This window comes from Poromitra crassiceps (genome assembly GCF_964638095.1).
Source record: "Poromitra crassiceps genome assembly, chromosome: 6".
Lineage (NCBI taxonomy): Eukaryota > Metazoa > Chordata > Actinopteri > Beryciformes > Melamphaidae > Poromitra > Poromitra crassiceps.
In genome coordinates, this window is record NC_139627.1 from 2,964,792 (window position 1) to 2,986,204 (window position 21,413).

A 21,413-nucleotide genomic window follows, 5' to 3' on the forward strand; every position below is an offset into this window, starting at 1 on the left:
TTAAGGTAATCAGCTGTACAATCACTGTTGCCTCAGGAACCTACTCCACACTTAAGGTAATCAGCTGAGTCACTGTTGCCTCAGGAACCTACTCCACACTTAAGGTCCTTACACACCGAGCACATTTTTTTCGTGCGATTAATTCGCACGTCAATAATATTTTCCGAACCTATATCAGTCAATGCAACCGTGCATACCGACGGCGAAGTTTCGCGGAGCGTTATTGCGGTGTTTATTTTTTCGAACCACGTTCGATTTTTCTGAAATTCGCTTCCAACGTGTACACATCTGTGGCTGTGATTGACAGGTGGGTCAAAACTCGCATCGCAATTTCGTGCCGTATATTCGCATCGCTCTTGATGTGTAAGGACCTTTAAGGTAATCAGCTGAGTCACTGTTGCCTCAGGAACCTACTCCACACTTAAGGCAATCAGCTGATGAATCATCATCTCTCCTTATCACAGTCATACTGTGTGGGAGGCACAAAGCTAAGATTAGGTGCGTGACTCAGGTGGCTGTCTGTGTAAGAGAGGAGAAACTCAATGTGGATATAATATCTCAGAGGATGGCTAATGATCATCCACTGAAAAATGGGTTGGCTGCAGTGTAGGAAATTAAAAAAATATTTTGGGCGGAAATTTTGCCCCCACCCCACGGTCTTAAAAAAATGGGGGTATTTACAAAATTTTGAGGGGCACTTAAAAAAAGTAATTACTGCATAAAGTTGCAGTTGTGTGAGTGTGTTTTCTTCGTCTTCTTCTGGCAACCAGCTTGCAGGTGTTGAGTCGTGTGTTAGATCATGGGGCAATCTTTGCCCCTGGATCATGGTTTTTAATAACCTGACGCTGCCAAATGATCCAGCTTGCTTGCCAGGTTAGGTTTTTAGGGGTATTCTGAGATTTCTTGGGGGCATTTATGCCCTTGCTCCCTGGCTAAATTCCTATACTGGTTGACTGTAGATACCAATTCCATACAAACTCACCATCGGACAGGAGTCTTATTGGTGGTCTCTACTCTCACACAGAAAATTACAATGGTAACGTTGGTCCACAAACGTTGCTATTTTACAATTTTTTGGGAGATCGGGTTGCTACTCTAGTACTCTGTGGCCTTGCACAGGTATCTTCCACCCTCACTGTCACCGTCAGTGTGCGTGTTTCCCTTACCTGTGGGGTCATCGTCGGCTCCCTCGACGGCCTCGGGCTCGGCGTCGGCCTCCACTTCGCGGGTGATGGTGCTGACGATGCGGAGCTCGGGGAACAGCGTCACGCCCTCCTGGCTCTCGAACTCGATGGCGCCGCGGGCAAAGTGGTCGATGCCGCTCAGGCTGATCTTGGGCTCCTCCGGCTGCAGCACCATCACGTAGCCCTCGGCGTCCGGCACCGACACGCACGCCTCCTCGTTGAAGCACCTGGGGGGAAGCACAGGGGTTTAGAGGGCTCATTATACTCGAGCGAGGCGGAGCTCCGCGAGTCACGTGCGGACCTCGCGCTGGGGCAGATGCTTTTATACTCAGAAGTGATCAGCATGTTACATTGTACAATGGTAATAGTGAGGACAGCCTGTGAAAAGTCGCAATGAAACGCTATTGTGTGCAGTACTACTGAGTGCGCTTTCACTCTCAAACGACCGTATATCAGCACATGAATGAATCACCAAACTTGTTTTTACTGAATAGCCGTTTCAGTTCTCAGCCCTGATAGCCTACTGATAGCCTACTCTGTGCTGCTTTTAATCTCTCAACCATGCTCTCAACACAACACATTTACTTGGTGAAATGACTAAAAACGAACAGTTGCAAATCAAAGTTTAGCCTACCACATGGGTCAAGAAATGTGGTGAAAACACAGCTCAGTGTTCAGGGGTCAGTGGCTTGAATGCATCCATGTTTGGAGAGAAGCCATGCGGAGGTCGCGCTGCTAGAAAGATCTTCAGGTACGCGGTGGGCGCCCTACGGGGGTCGCGCCCAACACATTGACGTCATTTGACGCTCGCGCCCCTCGCTCCTCCTCCGCGCCCTTCGCGGCACGGCGAGCATAAAACAAGCTTTAAGAGGAACGCAATGGAATCATGTTCATTTAAAGGTAGAGTGGTGCTTTCATGAATTTGTTGGCTATTTTCTTATACTGTACATATCAGTCCATGCATTATGAATGGGGGGGGGGTCAATGTCAAGGAGAATAGGAAAACTAAATGTTTCCTCTGTTATTCCCCTATCCCTGTTTCCATTTCTCTCCCAACCTTTCATGTTTATACCGTTTGGAAAAGAAACGAGGTAAAACTCGGCACCTCCATGTTACCTCTCCACACCTTCTTCCTTCCTAACATTTAAAACAGAAGAGAGAAACCCTTTCGGAATGCCGGTTTAGTACCGGTCTAGAACCGGTTTGGCAAACCTCTGGCTGCTACTGACTGACAGATGAGGCGCTATGACGGCGGAGAGCAAACAAAGCAGAAATCAAAACAGCGACTCGGGGTGAAGTATCCTCGGCCTCTCTGCCACTTACTTGACGGTGGTGGAGACGCGCAGGTGTCTGATGCCGGGGGTGGGGAACTGGCGGGAGTTCAGGTAGGAGATGTGCTGCATGACTTTGTCAAAGGCGTCGATGTCGTCGCCCTCCACGGACAGGGAGGACTGGTTGGGGTTAAACTCAACCTGAGAGAAGAAGAAAACAAGCTGATGGATCAACGGGGTGTTTGATTTGAGAAACCATTAGAATGTAAATAATTAAAAAATTTCATTACAAAGTCCAAATAATAGCATTTGATGCAGAGTTTGTGAAATTGTGATGGTCAAGTGTCTCATGTGTGATTACACCAGTAGAATAAAATGTACCTAAAATCACGATTCATTTTCTGCCGCACGATAAGAATTGTCACATTTTGTATAATAGTCCCATCCCTAATTCACCTTATTCACCACGCCCACTTTTTCTCTCTTCCGCGTTCAACGCAAACGTATTTGTTCTTCCGGTTCAGTGCTAGTTGCCTTCTGTGGCTAATATTAGCCACTAGTTAGTTATGTTATATGGCAGTAAAATGCCACTGAATGACCAAATTGATATAACTTTTAACCATTTCGAGTAACACTGTTTCCATACGGATCACCAGCGTTAGTTTGTTGTTTATAATGTGGCTATATTCATAACGTTTCTATCTCGGATGCGTTATTTCGAATCGCACATAGGTTACGCTAAAATGCACATAGGTTACGCCTCGAATCGCACGCAACCGCCTCGACTCCACTAACGTCATCTTAAGAGCACAATATTCCTGGAATGCAAGTTTAACTAAACAGTTACATGTCCTCTGCATTCTACATAAAATTAAGATATTACGTGTTGTTTTATTTTGTATGTTACATACGTATTGGCCAAGATATGTTAGTTTATGGGGGAGTAATTTTGCCACTTTAGGAGCGGAGTGTGCGCGGCCATTTTGCCTGCGGGGTTTTTGGCAAGTCAAAACGGAAATACTATTACGAAATGACGTAATGCGGAAGCGTCCATGTGTGGGCAAAGAATAAGGTGAATACAGCCTGCTATCCAGGAGCAGCCTAAGCCTGGTTGTGGCTGAGTGTGTTGTCTTAGTATCTAAGGTCTCCAGAGTGGTTTGACCTCCTCACCTTGACTGCTGAAGCTACTTCCTCGGGCAGCTGCACATCCAGGCCCTCCTTGCAGGTGTACAGGCAGTCGATCACCTTCTTGTTCTCCGGCTTGCCAGAACGGATCATCAGCCCCGCTAGATTCCCCCGGAAGAACTGGGCCATGCGAGCGTTGCCGCCTGGATCCATCGAGGCGGAGACGAGGAGAAGAAAAGGGAACCACAGAAGAAGAGAGAAAGAAACACATAGTTAGTCAAGTGTGCAAGTCTACAGACGTGACCTTTCCTGTGCTGGCCATTCAAGCATGGCGTCTCAATGTGCAAAGCCGGGTGTGACTGGAGCTCATGCAAGTTAGTATAATGTGTGTCCTTACAAGGTCTGGAGCCCAGAGAGGGAGGCAGGAGGAGGATGGCTGAGAGGATTCAGGCCTTTAGCTACATGCAACATCTGTATTAACATGGTGGACCACTGCGTTGATGTAGAAAACAAATATGGAATGGAATGTAAAATGAACGCACGCAAGAAAACTCAAAGATGGGATTATCTCTGGGTTGGAATTGAGCTGCGGTGAAATGAATCCTCTTTATTCACCTCATCTTTCCAAAATACTGGAACCATCTTGAGGCCAAGTGTCACCAAATGTGATTTGAACTGCTCATCTTTATCAGCTTGGAGCCTTGGAATTTCAATACGACCTTAGTCTTTCAGTATTGTGAGGTGCGTCAATCCTGCCAAATGTCAGGTGAGAGAGAGAGAGAGAGAGAGAGAGAGAGAGAGAGAGGAGAGACAGAGAGAGAGACAGAGAGAGAGAGACAGACAGAGAGAGAGACAGAGAGAGACACAGAGAGAGAGACAGAGAGACACAGAGAGAGACAGAGAGAGAGAGAGAGAGAGAGACGGAGAGACAGAGACAGACAGAGAGAGAGACAGAGAGAGACACAGAGAGAGAGACAGAGAGACACAGAGAGAGACAGAGAGAGAGACAGAGAGAGAGAGAGAGAGAGAGAGAGAGAGAGAGAGAGAGAGAAGAGGTGCTGCGGACGTGCTGTGGGTGCCTGCAGAAGCTCGATGAGCATCGGCCTGCGTCACTGCAGAGTCAGTGACACACCTGGCCCTCCACATCTCAAGGTCACACAATCATTTTGTGCAGTTTGATCTTGTGTGTGTGCGTGTGTGCGTGTGTGTGTGTGTGTGTGTGTGTGTGTGGGTGTGCGTGCGTGTGTGCACGCGCATGTGTGTGTGTGTGTGTGTGTGTGCTGCTGTAGCTTGGTTATCTGATATGGAGATGCTGGAGCTGGTGCTTCTGCCCCGCAAGGTGACGTTCTGAAAGAAGAGATGGCCGCATGGCCAAAATACTGCAGCTGGTTCAGGGCTCTTTGTGTGCTCACTTTTCTATCATGTCTATTTGTGTTCTGCTTGCAGAGGTGAAGATAAACTACGTCGGTTTGTGGAGAAGCAGCACAAGAAATGACGGATGAGGAGAAAGCAAAAATGAAGCAGGCAGCAATGACATCACATCAATCATCTTATCCATACTGCATCATGCTAGAACAACAAACAAACAAATAACAATCCTGGTGCAGCTAGAATGGATGGGAGTCATTCTAGTCGAGAAATGATATGAGGAGGATGCAGTTAGCGTGGTGGGACATCATGAACACATGGACGTGAACATTTGAGGAATAAGGGGAAAGATTTGAGCAACCTGGAGCGGGCTCAGAGACTGTCTCAGTGTCATTTTGTCCCCCGGTTTCTGTAAAGGACAGAAACAAGAAGAACATGGAGAGACAGGGAGGAGCGTTGAGGATCTGCAGGAGAGATTTAGATGCTACACATGACTGTCATAGTGCATCATCTGAGGAGAAGATCTAGCTAGGAGAGAGTTAATACTGTATCATCTGAAGAGAAGATCTAGCTAGGAGAGAGTTAATACTGTATCATCTGAGGAGAAGATCTAGCTAGGAGAGAGTTAATACTGTATCGGTTGACATAAGATAACATGCACATCACATTTTTACACAAGTGCTGCTAATGGTTATAGATGTGGTCTTCCTAGAACGTGTTACCGTACTAATCAAAAGGAATGATAGATCTAGAGCGCTAGAATTACACTATTGATTAGTTATTAGTGGTCAAATCAATAGCGAAATGTTTCAGAAAATCGTTACAGTAATTGAAGGGGCGCATGTCTGTTTTGTAAGATGCATCTGTGCTTCAAACCTGCTGCTGAATGATTCTGTCACAGAAGAGACTTATCACTCATTTCATTTTGCAGCATTCCTGAATAAAGCGTCCGGCGTTACCTTGCCAACAGGCGCCGATAGTGAGCTGAGTGTCGATTTTGGAGGCGTGCAGCGGGTAGTCCTCCGTGACCAGGAAGGGCTCAAAGGTGGTCCCGTCCACAAACAGTGACACGGTGGGGAACTTCACGTTCAGCACGTAGTGATGCCACTCTTTGTCACACACCTGGGAGGAACATAGGTTGAGATTAGGGGCGGCCATGGTTTGCTAGCCTGGGTAAACCCAGCCTCCACGTGACCTCTATCTATGTGATAGCACATAGATAGAGGTCACGTGGAGGCTGGGTTTACCCAGGCTAATGGTTTGCATGATTGTTAACGATGTGCGGTACGTGAAAGCTATGCTTCAGTTGTTTTTTTCTATTTAAAATCTTTTCCAGATTTTTTATAATTTTTTTATCCCCCATTAGTGCTAATTTAAATTTATTGATCCTGGTTGCTGCTCCACCCTCTGCTGATCTGGAGAGAGCCGAAACTGGCTCCATGCTTCCTCCGAGACATGGGCAGTAGCCAGCCGCTTCTTTTCACCTGACAGGGGAAGCTTCACCGGTAGGACATAGCACGTGGGAGGATCACGCTATTCCAACAAGTTCCCCTCCCTCCGAATAACCAGAGGAGGCACTTCACTTCAGCGACCAGGATATTGTATGTTTTGGTGAGGGGTTCCTATGTGAAGGAAACCCCCAGGGGGCACGGGGAGAACATGCAAACTCCACACAGAAAGGCCCTTATCTTCTACACAGTTTGATGCCAGTTCAGAGTCAGAAGGTGCTGCTGACCTGGTCGAGTTTCCAGTGGAACTCAGCTGGTTTGTAGTTCTCTGGCTCTGATGAATCCTGGCGCAGCAGCAGGATGAGCCTGCAGTTATGGACGTACAGCGAGTAGTGGTGTCTGTTCATGTCTGCAGAGAGAAGTAAGGGAGAGGAGACCAGGGTTAATCATGAATGGTTGTCATCATGTGTCTGACATGAACGTCACAATGTATAAATATTCTGAGGCTGGATGCTGCTCATATGCATCAACATGGAGTAAAAAAAAAAAACAATATTCCTTTATTTATAACTTTACTCCAACTACTAAATCTTCTCTCGAGGCAATGAGCTGCAAAAAAACAATTGACAGCACAGTAATATTGTAATAACGGTGTCATAGATCACGTGTAATGCCTGCAGCCTGCTCTGATAGTGTTACATGAGAGATGATAATGGTTCATAAGAGGGCAATAAAATAACATTTGCTTGAAAGCACTGCTGCTCCCAACTGCAAAGAGCACAAGCAAAATGTAGGATTCCTGACCAAAATACAGACGACTCTTTTGAAATGTGTGAAGACTGGGACAACACATCATTCATTCATTCATTCATGGCATTTCTTGTGCTTTTGATTCTCTACATGTTTCAACATCTGCAGTGAACTCTGAGTAGAGATCTCAGTCTACTATGTATTATGAACAGATCTCAGTCTACTATGTATTATGAACAGATCTCAGTCTACTATGTATTGTGAACAGATCTCAGTCTACTATGTATTGTGAACAGATCTCAGTCTACTATGTATTATGAACAGATCTCAGTCTACTATCTATTATGAACAGATCTCAGTCTACTATGTATTATGAACAGATCTCAGTCTACTATGTATTGTGAACAGATCTCAGTCTACTATGTATTGTGAACAGATCTCAGTCTACTATGTATTATGAACAGATCTCAGTCTACTATCTATTATGAACAGATCTCAGTCTACTATGTATTATGAACAGATCTCAGTCTACTATGTATTGTGAACAGATCTCAGTCTACTATGTATTATGAACAGATATCAGTCTACTATGTATTATGAACAGATCTCAGTCTACTATGTATTATGAACAGATCTCAGTCTACTATGTATTATGAACAGATCTCAGTCTACTATGTATTATGAACAGATCTCAGTCTACTATGTATTATGAACAGATCTCAGTCTACTATGTATTATGAACAGATCTCAGTCTACTATGTATTGTGAACAGATCTCAGTCTACTATGTATTGTGAACAGATCTCAGTCTATGTATTATTCATCTTTCTATGGAATCTGTGCTAAATGGAGGTCAAATGAGATCACTGAGATCATGGCTATGGAAGCCGGTCTGATTTAATCCGTCTTATATAAGCGGTGGGAGAGCAGAGCAGTGATGATGACCAGCCTCCCCCTCTCACTGGTCATGGGAGACATTGGGGCTTTACAGGCCAATAAGATCAAGGCATTTGTGACCCCACACACAAAAAATTAGGACTCGTATCTAGAACGACCGCACCGCGGATTTATGCCTCCGCCATTAGTTCATTCTTGAGTCCAAATCGCCATTTGAGGCAAATTGGAAGAAATTCCGTCAAGGCACTCCTGAGATGTTGCGTTACAGAGCTTGGAAATTGGGTGTGTGAGGTCACAGTGACCTTGAACTTTGACCTTTAACCATCAAAATCTAATCAGTTCATCCTTGAGTCCAAGTCGATGTTTGAGGCAAATTTGATGACACTCCGTCAAGGCATTCCTGAGATATCCCATTAACAAGTTTGAAAATGGCGTTCGAGAGGTCGGTGACCTTGACCTTTGACCTTTGACCACCAAAATCTAATCAGATCATCCTTGAGTCTAAGTCGATGTTTGAGGCAAATTTGATGAAATTCCATAAAGGCGTTCCTCAGATATCGCGTTAACGAACATCGGACGGACGGACGGACATACGTACGGACGGACAACCTGGATCCATAATGCCTCCGGCCCGGCTATCACCGGCGGAGGCATAAAAATGAAAAGGTCAGCAATGAATGCAGTGAACGTTCTGAAGAAAAGTTGGAAAGAAAAATGCGAGCGGAGTGTGTTTCAACGTGTGACAGACAGACAGTTGAGCACGTTCACTCATTGCAGCCTGAAGGTACGTTATGTCTCTATTAGTGGGTTATTCTCCGACACCATGTGTGCTGCAATAATGAGCCAAAACATCCCTAGTGTGCTACTTCAACTGACTTACTGCCCAAACAAAAATGCAGGTTATTATGATTCTCTCTGCAGACACCAGATATGATATCTACCCATCTGGACTTATCAACCACTTTTTATTGGTTTTATCATGCTTTTATTGCTTTTTATTATATATGTTTATTGTGTGTTTTTGTTCTGTGTTGATTTTGTGTGTGTGTGCTTTTATTAGACAGCTCAACATTCACCGAGACTGGAAAGACTGGGGGAGAGAGAGAGAGAGAGAGGGGAGGGAGAGAGAGAGAGAGAGAGAGCGGGAGAGAGAGAGAGAGAGAGAGAGAGAGAGAGAGAGAGAGAAGGATGACATGTGACAAAGCACCTGGCCACCTGGACTCCCCTATTGTGTGATTGTACTGTAAACTGTGTCAAAGTGAGCTCACAAAACAATGTTTGCAACAAATTGAAATTTGAACCAGGACTTGCTGTACAGGTGGTGCGATCACCTTTTTGTGTGTGTATGATGTTCATTGTGAGTTTTTCATGCAAAACCTGTCAAATATACTTGGATATAATAATTTGATGCAGTACAGGTGGTGCCACTTCCTTTATATATGGGGAATGACGTGCCACAAAGGCCCAGTATGCACCTTAGAGCTCTGAGCCTATTGTACGTTCTTATTGTAAACCGCGTCACATTTACCTTAGAAAACAATAACGCTTGAAACAAAATGAAATTTGAACTGGGACTTGCTGTGTGCCATTTTCTCCAGCTTTGGAATAGTCGTGCTCCTCGTGCGGGGGGCCGTTACCTGTCTTGTCAGAGTTGCAGAGGATGGTCTCCTTCTCGTGGGCCCCGGGGCCGTGCCTCATCCACACGGAGATGGTGAAGGGCTCCTGCAGGCTGGTGCTCACCACGCCCTCGGGCACCTTGATGGCCTGCGTGCCGTTGAACTCAAACACCTGGTCGCTGTCGTGCCCGTTGTCGGTGGGCAGCCCCACCGTCCAGTTGGCAGAGCTGCTGGGCGCGGGCAGAAGCTCCACAGTGCCGGCGCCCGCACCTGAAACCCGGACAGCAGGAGGAGAGAGAGAGAGGAAGATTTAGAGTGAAAAATGACCACAAATAGACGGCTGAGTTTGTTCATCTAATGATTATACCTCACTGGGTAATCTAATCTAATTAATCAACCAACGAGGGGGATCGATTCCAACATTGCACGATCAACAATAACTGTTTGCAGTGGAGTCTCTAATTAGATCAATTAGACTCACCGTCCACAATGATTAAGTGGAGGATACGAGCGGTTGGCTAGTGGTTACTTACCGCACAGCTTGTGCAGGGACTTCTCCGAGTAGGTGTCTCGGTCGCAGCCTTTCCCAATATGGTTGGTTTCCAGCTCGATGTTGGCCTGGATGGAGGTGATTGGCTCATCGCAGGTCTCCAAGTGCATGCTGGGGAAAAGGGCCAGGCTGCCCGTGCCAGGCTCGTACTCAATCCTCTTATTGAAGCCTGAGATGGAGAGAGCGAGAGAGGGAGACAGAGATAGCAGAGAGAGAGAGAGAAAGAGAGAGGGAGACAGAGATAGCAGAGAGAGAGAGAGAGAGAGAGAGAGGGAGACAGAGATAGCAGAGACAGAGAGAGAGAGAGAGAGAGAGAGAGAGGGAGACAGAGATAGCAGAGAGAGAGAGAGAGAGAGAGAGAGAGAGAGAGTGAGAAAGAGAGAGGGAGACAGAGATAGCAGAGAGAGAGAGAGAGAGAGGGAGACAGAGATAGCAGAGACAGAGAGAGAGAGAGAGAGAGAGAGAGAGGGAGACAGAGATAGCAGAGACAGAGAGAGAGAGAGGGAGACAGAGATAGCAGAGAGAGAGAGAGAGAGAGAGAGAGAGAGAGAGAGGGAGAGCACGTTCAGCACAGAAAGGATAACAGGCAGCCAGTGGACTGTGGCGCTGTCGATAGCACTTATTCATTAAGGAGTACTCCAGCTCTTTCAGACATGATAAAAGGGCTTATGGCTTAGAGGAGTTAAATAACCTTTTGACAAAGGCACACGGTGTGTATAGTCAGCGCGTACGGGCGCAGTGCCTTTGTCTGACACAGAGACACGCCCGGGCAGTAAAGTGGCGGTGTCGGGCCAGCTTAGGGGAGGCTTTGATACCTTGCCAGCCGGGCTTGCAGGTGGGCTTGACGCTGATCTTGACCAGAACGTCCTCGGAGGCGCGGTTCTTCCCGCAGTCGTAGGCGGTCACCGTCAGCTTGTACATGTGCTCTTTGCCGTAGCTCAGTTTCTCTGTGTTCTTGATGAAGCCTGAGCAAAGTGTGGGACACACACACACACACACACACACACACACACACACACACACACCAAACACACGCACACACGCACACACGCACACGCACACGCACACACACACACACACACACACACACACACACACACAGTATGAGCGCCAGTGCTGTTCTTTGTTTCATTTCAAAGCTGCAGCTGTGGTAGGAAATAAAGTCAACCACAAATTATTCAAAGCGAGTCCTTAAAAACCACATGAAGTGATCGTGAACCCCGGGAGTGTGCAGGCAGTCAGGACAGGTTTTTATTGACATCTCTTAGCAAGCTTTACGGCCCATTACCGAGCTAATGTGTATATAAAGACAGCCTAGCATGCTGGTGATTGAAGAGAAGTGATTGGCTATAATCATATTTCATCTCAGCGTCTTTGTTTTTCTTATTTCCCCCCTAAAATACAAATGAATTGCTAGTGGCTTACATTATGCATCTTCCTACTTGTTCAACTCACATAACACCAGTCATATTTCTTTTTCTTTTTTTAAATCAGAATCACATCAACTGAGCTTGGATTTCTGTGAGGTCTATAATTCTTCTTTACAAGACACATCAAGATAAATAAACCTACACCTCCAAGACAAATGGCTGATCGACTTGGGTGTCACTTCAAGGGGAGCGTCCTCGTCGCAGAGGGCGACGGGCTGTGGCGAATCTCGCAGCACCGTTGTTTACACAGATCAATAAGCAATGTGATCTGAGTCAATAACATCGTGGCTCTTTAGGAGCGCCCAGCGTTTTTGTGTCTGTCTGTTTTTTGATAGGCTTCTATGTGAGGGTCCTTACCGTCCTTGTCGACGGTGAAGGGCACGTCGGGGGTGACGATCTCGTAGCTGCAGATTTGGCTGAACTGGAAGGAGCAGTCGGCGTCCACCGCCTCCACCTTCAGGATGCTGTCGTACTTCTTCCCCTCGATGACCGTGGCTTTGTAGGACTTCTCCTTGAACACCGGTGAATACTCGTTGATGTCGTTCACCTGGATGTGGACAGTGGCCCTGAGGGGGGAGATGTTCAGGTTATGACCAGTGTTGGGCAAGTTACTTTCAAAATGTAATATACTACATAATATTACTAGTTACTTTCATTTGAAAGTAATAAGTTACTTTACAATATTACTTTCTGTGTAGAGTAACTCGTTAGTTATTACACTACTTTTGCATTACTTTTACCAAAACAACAACAGCAGCAGAATGACATCGCCGTCCCGGAACCATCCCAAAAAATTATTTCAACCGCCTTGAAGTCAGTGTAAACAATCCAAAATTCTAAATGTTATTCTTTTCCTTTGTTATTGTCATCTGTAGTGGTTATTTGCATAAAAACACACAGTTTGATTAGGAAATGTTTGTATCTTTTTTAAATATGTGCTTTGATTTAATAAAATGTAACTCAATTTGTAACTTGAGTTACTTGACAAAGTGGTATAATATTACTGAAATCCTATAAGTAATAAGTTATATTACTGAGTTACTGCTAAAAGTAATATATTACATGTAATATGTTAGTTTTGTAATGAGTTACCCCCAACACTGGTTATGACGCAGTGACCAAAAGGAATGGTGAAAAACACATCACACGTAATGGACCTAGGCTAGCTTTCTCCTTTTTTCTCATTCATTCATTTTCTTTGCACACGCATTCCCTTTTCACGGGCACAGGGGGCAGGAGCGCTAGCTCAGCATGCACAGAGCAGGATAGATTGCTCTCTGATTACTTTAAACACAGTCAAACTGAACACAGTTTGGTCGAGGCAGAGGACAACACATATACTGTACACACATACACACACACACACACACACACACACACACACACACACACACACACACACACACACACACACACACACACACACACACACACACACACACACACACACACACACACACACACACACACACACACACACACACACACACACACACACACACACACACACACGACTCAGGCCAGGTACAGGCCCTCCCTTGTGGAACACCTTGCGGTGACTCACTTGTGGGATTTCTTCATGTTGGCTCCGTCAGGACCCTCTCCACAGTCGTAGGCCTGGATGGTGAACGTGTGCTCCTTCTGCAGCTCGCAGTCCAGCTTGTCCTTGGCCCGGATCACCCCCTCGCCAGTGGACTTGTCCAGGACCACGGCCTCGAAGGGGACATTCTGCCCGTGGATCCTGAAGCCGCAAATCTCACCTGAACAACGTCAAGAGTCAAAGGGAGTGTTTGCTCAGAATAGCCGATGGCAGGCGGGGAAAGTTGCCGTTTCTTCAAACCAAAAGATTATGTTAACAACGAAAACCATGAATTCACGCAAACAAAAATCAGATCAGCCAGAGGTTTTGGGAGCCGGGGGTTGTAGATTGGGGTGGGTGGTGTCTGTGGAGGAAGCCAGAAGCACTGTTGTATGGGTGAGTACTGGAGGGAGGTGGGACAGGGTGGTGTGGGACGTTTAGTATCACAGAGAACTGAGGGTCTTTTCCCAGCCACTTGATAACATCGCATCCAGACATGCAGGTAGAAAACCGAAAAAAGATGTAGACAGGCATTTCACAGGAGTACTTAAGATATCTCAAATCAAACTCATAAAACCAAGCTCACAAAAGTAAGGGAGTACAAAGAGAACACACTATTTGTGTTGATGATCATTTATCGATGAATGAATAAAGATTACACCCTATCTTAGAAGACAAACCATAATGAAAGTAAATAAAGCAAATGGAAATAAAAACAAAAGCAAACATTCTTTAGAATAGAGAGCATTATGATAAGGTGTTCCGCCACCCTTTCAGCCAGTCATCAAAACCTAACTGTGAGGAGAAAATAATAATAATAAGTCTTCCTGTGCAATTTTGCCTCTCGCCCAAAACGATCGAGAAATGAATACGAAATGAAATCATAAGAGAACTGAACTGGCACAATAACGGTATTCAACCAAAAAGTACTGGATGAGAACTGGGGTTAGAAATATCAACTTGCTCGACATCCACATCAAATGACGACTGCAGCCATGCTATGGTAGATATATTAGTGGTGGAGACGTAACTTAAGAATCCCACTAAGGCAAAGGATGCAACATGAGGAACTCTGCAGCAGAGAGAGTTTGCATTAGTTAACAATCTCAGCGGCTTTCCTTTGAAGACTCTACAATAACAGGAGAGTCCACAGGAGTCATTTGTACCTGCACAGATCTACACTTGATGCCTTTATTAAGGTATACAGATATTCAAAACAGGTCTACATTTTCAGGATTTTGATCTTCTTAAAATACCAATTGTCTCAATTCCTGTTCTTCCAATTGCATTTATTTATTATGAGTGTTGACAGATTGTGAAATAAATGTTTTCACTTTCACTTTCATTTTTAGATGATATATTCCCTTAGTAAATGAGCTCAAAATCAGCTTTGCCTCTCATAATGGTTGATAATGAGGGTTGAATTGGCCAAAATTGCAGCAACATGACTGAGGGTGCTTTCTCACTGGGAACCATTTGCTTTCGTTCCGTTCTGTTGCGTTCCGTGCCCGGGCACGATTGCCCCCCCCCTCCCCTCTCCCCCGCTGGTCAGCTTTCACATTACACCATTTCTTCCGCGCTCGGGAACGGAACACTTGCAGAGTGGAACTTGTGTCATCATCAACTACGCCCTGGAGTGTATCCTCGCTCCTTGTGTTGTTCGGAACGGTTGGCGTTCACATTCGCCAAGTGTTCCGTGCCCGGGCATGCCAAAGCGTTCCCCCAGACCACCTTTTCAAGTGGACCCCATCACGGTTCCGCCGTTCCGCGTCCGGTCACAGAACAGAACGGAACGCAAACGTTCACACACACTCATCAAACGTTACGGAACCGGGGTCAATTTGGGGACAAGTGTGCTCGGGAACGGTGCCGCCGGGGCGCCAGTGTGAAAGCACCCTGAGAAACTCCTGTTTTCTTTTCCCTGGTTTACAGCTGAAAAACTGTTAGGGTCTGCAAACTGCAATGGATGTCTCATGCACAGATATTTCTAAGTACACTCAGATCAGCCCCACATCACACGTTTCATCCAGTTGTTGGAACTCCAAAAAATAAAAATTCAGGGTGAGGAGGAGGAGAAAAAAACCAAGGTAAAGTAGAGAAACCAAAATGGGCAGATCACAGAGCATGACAGGAGTTTCTGCGTAACAGTGTGGATGCTGCGTTAGTGGGTTAATAGTAACGGCTAAAGCACAAGGCAGAAGAAAGATCCCATCATCACCTTCTTTGGTGAGGGTCACCTCAAAACTCTCTACAAGGAAGGGAGAGAAGATAGACCCGGGTCAGTCAGGAGAGGCAGAAGTTCAGAGAAGATACAGAGAGAGAGAGGACAGGCAGGAAACATACTCTGGCCCTATATGCCCTACTATGCTTACAAGTTTGAGAAGATTTCATATTCAGTTTCTCATCGGCACACGTTGAAAGGAAGAAGTGATGGTTAAAAAGACATCTATGAAAAATGCCACTTCTGTCCAAGTCTTTGCTGTTTTGCTAATGGCTCAGGCAAACTCTTGGAAGAAACTAGAGAAAATGTGTCAGATCTTCAAATGGAAACTAACACTAACAGACTCACATGTTTAACATCAGCCTTATTTTCACTCATTCATGCTTGTTAAGTCAGTTGCTGTCAGAGGCGTTCAACATACATCAAGTTCATCTTGCACACGTTGATTGACTCACTTTACTTGATAATCATTAAAATATACACAACCAGTCAACGGTCTGGAGTCTGGACACACCTGATTGAACGTACCATGTTTTTCATACGTCTGAAGCCATCTAAAGGCATGTTAGAATTGAACATGCCTTTATGCTTAATGCTTGATTTATTTTATTTCTTTACTAATATAAATGGTGAAGTTGATGCCTGTGTATATAAGGCAAGCCTTTGCATTTCCATCAAGGCAAAGGGTGAGTACTTTAAATCTAATCTAAAATATAAGATAGCTTTGATTTGTTTAAAACTTTTTTGCTCACTGCACAATTCCATTGGTGTGATTTCACAGTTTTCATGTCTTAGTTTACTATTATTCTAAAATAAGAAAAATAAAAAAATTAATCCAAACTGTTCAAACTTTTGACTGGTAGTGTCTACCATTATAATTAAAGATTATTTTATCTCTGTGGTTTCTACTTTACAAACAAGGTGATCCTGCAGTAAGAAGACATCTTCAAGCACACTTCCGAAACAAATAATCGACAACGCAGGCAGCTCTGAAGCTTATATCCACTTGAGTCCTTTTTCTGCTGGGCTGAGCGTTTTGCAGCCCGGTCAGGTCAGGGCCTCTGGTGGAGCCGGACCCGACCGGTTTGTTTTCACCTCCACAATTAAGAGATGGATTTCCCATTAGCGGCTGCTTCAGGCCGGCTCAGTCATGCTGAATGGGTGCTGAGGGCCTCTGCTGTTCACCACGGCTCTAATGAGCAGCTTCTCACCACCACAGCAGCAGCGTGGGGGGAGTTCCTCTGCATTGCACCGGTCAGGGTGTGCTAACCTCCTCCTGCTCTCATCATCACCATCACTGTTATATATTGATTACACAACTCCTGACCTGCAGCGTTCTGCTAGCTCCCGGACGCTAACATAAATACAGCAAATGCTACATTGTGAGAATGGTAATTGAACAACGAGGCGATGCATATTATTCAGTGGTGTGGCGGCTCTTGTTCCCCTGTTAACGGGAATGATGCTGTAGACGCAGGAAGGTTGTTAGAGGAGAGAGTGTTTTCTCCTCCTGTCACCTCCTCGTCTAGCGTTGCTGCAGCGAGCAGCACGTAACCCAAATCTCCTGGCTAAAAGCTCCGTGTTTTGTGTCCCTCGCTTGTTCTTGAGCACAGCCATCCATAAGTGCCCGAGGGCTTAGGTTTCAACAGGTTCTCCTCCGATCTGGCTCGCTGGACCCGCCACACACACACACGCACACACACCACACACACACACACACACACACACACACACACACACACACACACCACACGCACGCACGCACACACACACACACACAAACACACTTAAACTAGTACTTAAAGGCCATTTCGATTAGTGACATCACTCAGGGCTGACAGTAGAGTGCCAAAGCCACGCCCTCTTCCGGGTTCTGCATACGTACTAACTAAGGGATTTCATCCGCCATTCTTTTTTCCATAGATGTTTGATAAAATGCTTATAGAAATAGTTTGACTTGGTCAAACCAAGCAATTCAGCTATATTTAGAATCAGGAGAGAGCATTATAACATTTCACTTGGACCAAAACTGAGGGAGGGCCACCGCTCAACCCAGCCAAGTATCGGCCAAGGTGCTGGAAAAATAACTAGAGTTACAAATATAAAAGGAATTTCCGCACACTTGAATCTGTACAGATTTCACATTTATTAAGCGAGCTTTCGGTCGACTAGACCTTCATCAGAGCATACAGATCACAAATGACAGGCAGGCTTAAGACTCCTGCTCTGGTCATCAGCAGTATGCCAAACACCTGTGCACACTCAGGTAGAAGCAACACCTTCTGGGATTTGTAGTTTTTGGTGTTTGTAGTTCTCAGGCTGTGAGTCCCACTGAAGGGACCTACCAGACTAACTGAAAAAAAGTGTAACACAGGGAATACAGAAAAACAAAGAAACAATCATAAAGCATATTACAGTAAAGTGCCACAAAAAAACAAATATCACAGGTATAGAAAATACCTTAAATTTTTATCAAAGTAAGATAAAAAACTAAATATCAAAAATAGAGCAGGGAGCTATGAAAGGGTTTCAGGTTGGAGCCGTCATTTGTCAGGCCTCCTACTCTACACAAGAAAGAAAGAATTAGTGAACAAAACAAGAACAGAAAAAACATCCTGATCTACAGCATAACACTCATGTCAAAATCCTCATTAAGGCCAGTGGGTTCTAAAGCATTTAAGGTATCAATCCAGAAGAGCTCTCTTTGGCATAATCTCCTATCTATATACTTGGACCAAAACTAAAAAACATTTTTTCAATGTTTTTGTTCTCGTCCGAGTGAAGTGTTATATGGTCTCTCGTCTCTTCCTGATTTGAAATATAGCTGAATCGCTTGGTTTGATATTTGACAAGCATTTTACAAAACGTCTATGGAAAAATTAACGCAGAACCCGGAAGAGGGCCTGACTTTGGCACTCTCTATATGCATTTGAGGTGAATAAACACTCCCACTTCACCGGGTGTCATTTTCTAGCTTCTCTGGTCAGAGCCGTACTGTACATTCACCTCTTCACATTGGTGTGTAGTGATTTGAGCCTGTGATTGAGCGTCCACACAGCCTGTGAGTCAGCTTCACAGTGGACCTTGTTTATTGCCACATAGTGGAGCAGACTGGGAGGAGGTTGAGTGGGGCAGACTGGGAGGAGGTTGAGTGGCGCAGACTGCAGCGGGAGGAGGTTGAGTGGGGCAGACTGGGAGGAGGTTGAGTGGGGCAGACTGGGAGGAGGTTGAGTGGAGCAGACTGGGAGGAGGTTGAGTGGCGCAGACTGCAGCGGGAGGAGGTTGAGTGGGGCAGACTGGGAGGAGGTTGAGTGGCGCAGACTGCAGCGGGAGGAGGTTGAGTGGGGCAGACTGGGAGGAGGTTGAGTGGGGCAGACTGGGAGGAGGTTGAGTGGAGCAGACTGGGAGGAGGTTGAGTGGCGCAGACTGCAGCGGGAGGAGGTTGAGTGGGGCAGACTGGGAGGAGGTTGAGTGGCGCAGACTGCAGCGGGAGGAGGTTGAGTGGGGCAGACTGGGAGGAGGTTGAGTGGGGCAGACTGGGAGGAGGTTGAGTGGAGCAGACTGGGAGGAGGTTGAGTGGAGCAGACTGGGAGGAGGTTGAGTGGGGCAGACTGGGAGGAGGTTGAGTGGGGCAGACTGGGAGGAGGTTGAGTGAGACAGACTGGGAGGAGGTGGGCACGGCAGGGACAGTCACCCCCGCTGACACCGCCACGTGAAGCCAGATTGCTGGCTCAGATGGCAGGGACACATTGTCCACTTGCAAAAGCCGCGCTCATCAAAAAGGAAGCGCCGACTGAAAGGAGAGAGCGTGCAGCGAGCTCTGTACTGAAGCTCATTTACTGTGAAAGGAGGCGGACATCATGCAATGAATAGAATTACTATTGGATTCCACACTCACTCCCTCTCTGAAATAAGTGCCTCTTTTGTTGTTTGAGTCAAAAGGGAGTATATGAATCTAAATCATACATCATCATCGTTTTGAAACGATCCATCCAATGACATTTCGAGTCTAATTTCATACAAAAGATAACTTTGTGAAGAATAACACGTAGCGTTTTCTTTCGGGTAGTCACATGGATGGTAAAGAGCTTAATACCAATTTCATCAGTGGAAGTAATCTGATATAAAAAATGGCCTCCTGGAGGCGAGTGGGAGTGTGAGGTAGGGAGTCGCTGCTGACAAAAGATCACAGAAGAAGTGGTGCAGGGATGGAGGCAAATCATTTCCAATGCCATGGTGCTTTGAAACGTGGCCAAAGTCAATCCTGATGTGATTAAAACCTGCAGGCTTTAATGCTGGCTTGGCACATACACAACTGTAATTGTGTGTCTCCTCCGGGGGGTAAAAAACATGAAAAGAGAATTTTGATTGATCTGGATATGAAACGGGCCAATGTGTCGGGGATATGGAGGCCAGCTGTATACAGCAGCCGTGTCGTAAAAGATCTCTTATGCAGAGTGGAATCTAACCAGATATGTCTGCTGCTACCAGAAGTGCATAAAGTGAACGGCTATGCCACAGTTCATATAAAAGGTTGAGTTAATGAGTTAATGATAATGTGTACATATAAACACACATCACCTACAGATAATTCACTGAAAATACATGAATGAATGTAAATTTGCGGTCTATACGAGGGATCAGCCGAGCAGCGCTTTGGTAAACAAACCGCGTCACTGGGTGGCAACGGCAATGGAACCCTATGGAGCCTGAGTTTGAGCCTCTGACTCTAGCCGGCTGACCGTGTTTACAATTTAAAAAGTGTGACAGTTCACACAACTTTAACACGACATGTATATATTATACATCAAACTCCTGAGCTAATTCTGCTCTCACTCGGAATGTCAAAATATAAGCGATGTGATGTATAGTTTTGTTTGGCACAACTCATACTAATTAACTGCAGTGGGGTTACGCATTTTTGGGTGGCAGTGACGTCACGCTGATTCGTCCTATAAGCATGTTAATATTAACGTATAATGTGAAAGAGATATATGAAGCAGGAAGCACTCGTGATCACAAAAGCATCTAGACTAGACTAGATTTAGAGTCACATTTCCCTCATGACAAGTAAATCTCTATTTATTCTGTCTGATTAACAAGACTCTTCAGTTAAGCCTATAAATAATCCACGTGCGACATGATCACGTCTCTCCAAAATACACATCAATTCCCTTGCAACTTCTCCCAACTTCACAGCAACTCTCAGATGAACAGTTCCTCTGTGTCCAACATACAGATCTTTCATGTGAGATGAGAAGAAAGCAGAGTATTTCAGGGTAAAGTGAAGCTGGGGGGAATACAGGAACAGCGGCGGTGTTAAACCTCCTCTCTCACCTGCGTAGCGCAGTGGAGCATCCTTGTCCAGTGCGATTAGAGGCGGGTCCAGTAGTACTTTGTCATCGTTTTCCGTTACGATCCCGTGGTACGTCGTCTCAATCCAGGGTTTGTGCTTATTAACTGTGGGAGAGATAGAGAGACAAAAAACATCAGGGTTTAGTCTTTACCAACAACTCCTGTCCTGCTCTCCTGTCCTGTCCTGTCCTGCTCTCCTGTCCTGTCCTGCTCTCCTGTCCTGTCCTGTCCTGCTCTCCTGTCCTGTCCTGTCCTGCTCTCCTGTCCTGTCCTGTCCTGCTCTCCTGTCCTGTCCTGTCCTGCCCTGTCCTGTCCTGTCCTGTCCTGCCCTGTCCTGTCCTGTCCTGCTCTCCTGTCCTGTCCTGCCCTGTCCTGTCCTGCCCTGTCCTGTCCTGCTCTCCTGTCCTGTCCTGTCCTGCCCTGTCCTGTCCTGCTCTCCTGTCCTGTCCTGCCCTGTCCTGTCCTGCCCTGTCCTGTCCTGCTCTCCTGTCCTGTCCTGCTCTCCTGTCCTGTCCTGTCCTGCCCTGTCCTGTCCTGTCCTGCTCTCCTGTCCTGTCCTGCCCTGTCCTGCCCTGTCCTGTCCTGCCCTGTCCTGTCCTGCTCTCCTGTCCTGTCCTGCT

General features: G+C 45.9%; 1 protein-coding gene across 2 annotated transcripts in view; it reads right to left on the minus strand.

The window, feature by feature from the left end:
• Positions 1 to 21,413, minus strand: part of clstn1 (calsyntenin 1) — a 58,368-nt gene that overhangs the window by 8,306 nt on the left and 28,649 nt on the right. The window contains exons 2-13 of one of the 2 annotated variants that reach the window (XM_083639453.1): positions 20,776 to 20,898; positions 15,436 to 15,465; positions 13,203 to 13,398; positions 11,996 to 12,204; positions 11,024 to 11,173; positions 10,192 to 10,377; positions 9,680 to 9,928; positions 6,684 to 6,805; positions 5,908 to 6,070; positions 3,626 to 3,783; positions 2,508 to 2,656; positions 1,167 to 1,411 (exon numbers count right to left, since the gene is read on the minus strand). In XM_083639453.1, the coding sequence (XP_083495579.1) occupies positions 1,167 to 1,411; positions 2,508 to 2,656; positions 3,626 to 3,783; positions 5,908 to 6,070; positions 6,684 to 6,805; positions 9,680 to 9,928; positions 10,192 to 10,377; positions 11,024 to 11,173; positions 11,996 to 12,204; positions 13,203 to 13,398; positions 15,436 to 15,465; positions 20,776 to 20,898 (1,980 nt within the window). The remainder of the gene's footprint in view (positions 1 to 1,166; positions 1,412 to 2,507; positions 2,657 to 3,625; positions 3,784 to 5,907; positions 6,071 to 6,683; positions 6,806 to 9,679; positions 9,929 to 10,191; positions 10,378 to 11,023; positions 11,174 to 11,995; positions 12,205 to 13,202; positions 13,399 to 15,435; positions 15,466 to 20,775; positions 20,899 to 21,413) is intronic. The other variant, XM_083639452.1, reaches the window with a different exon arrangement.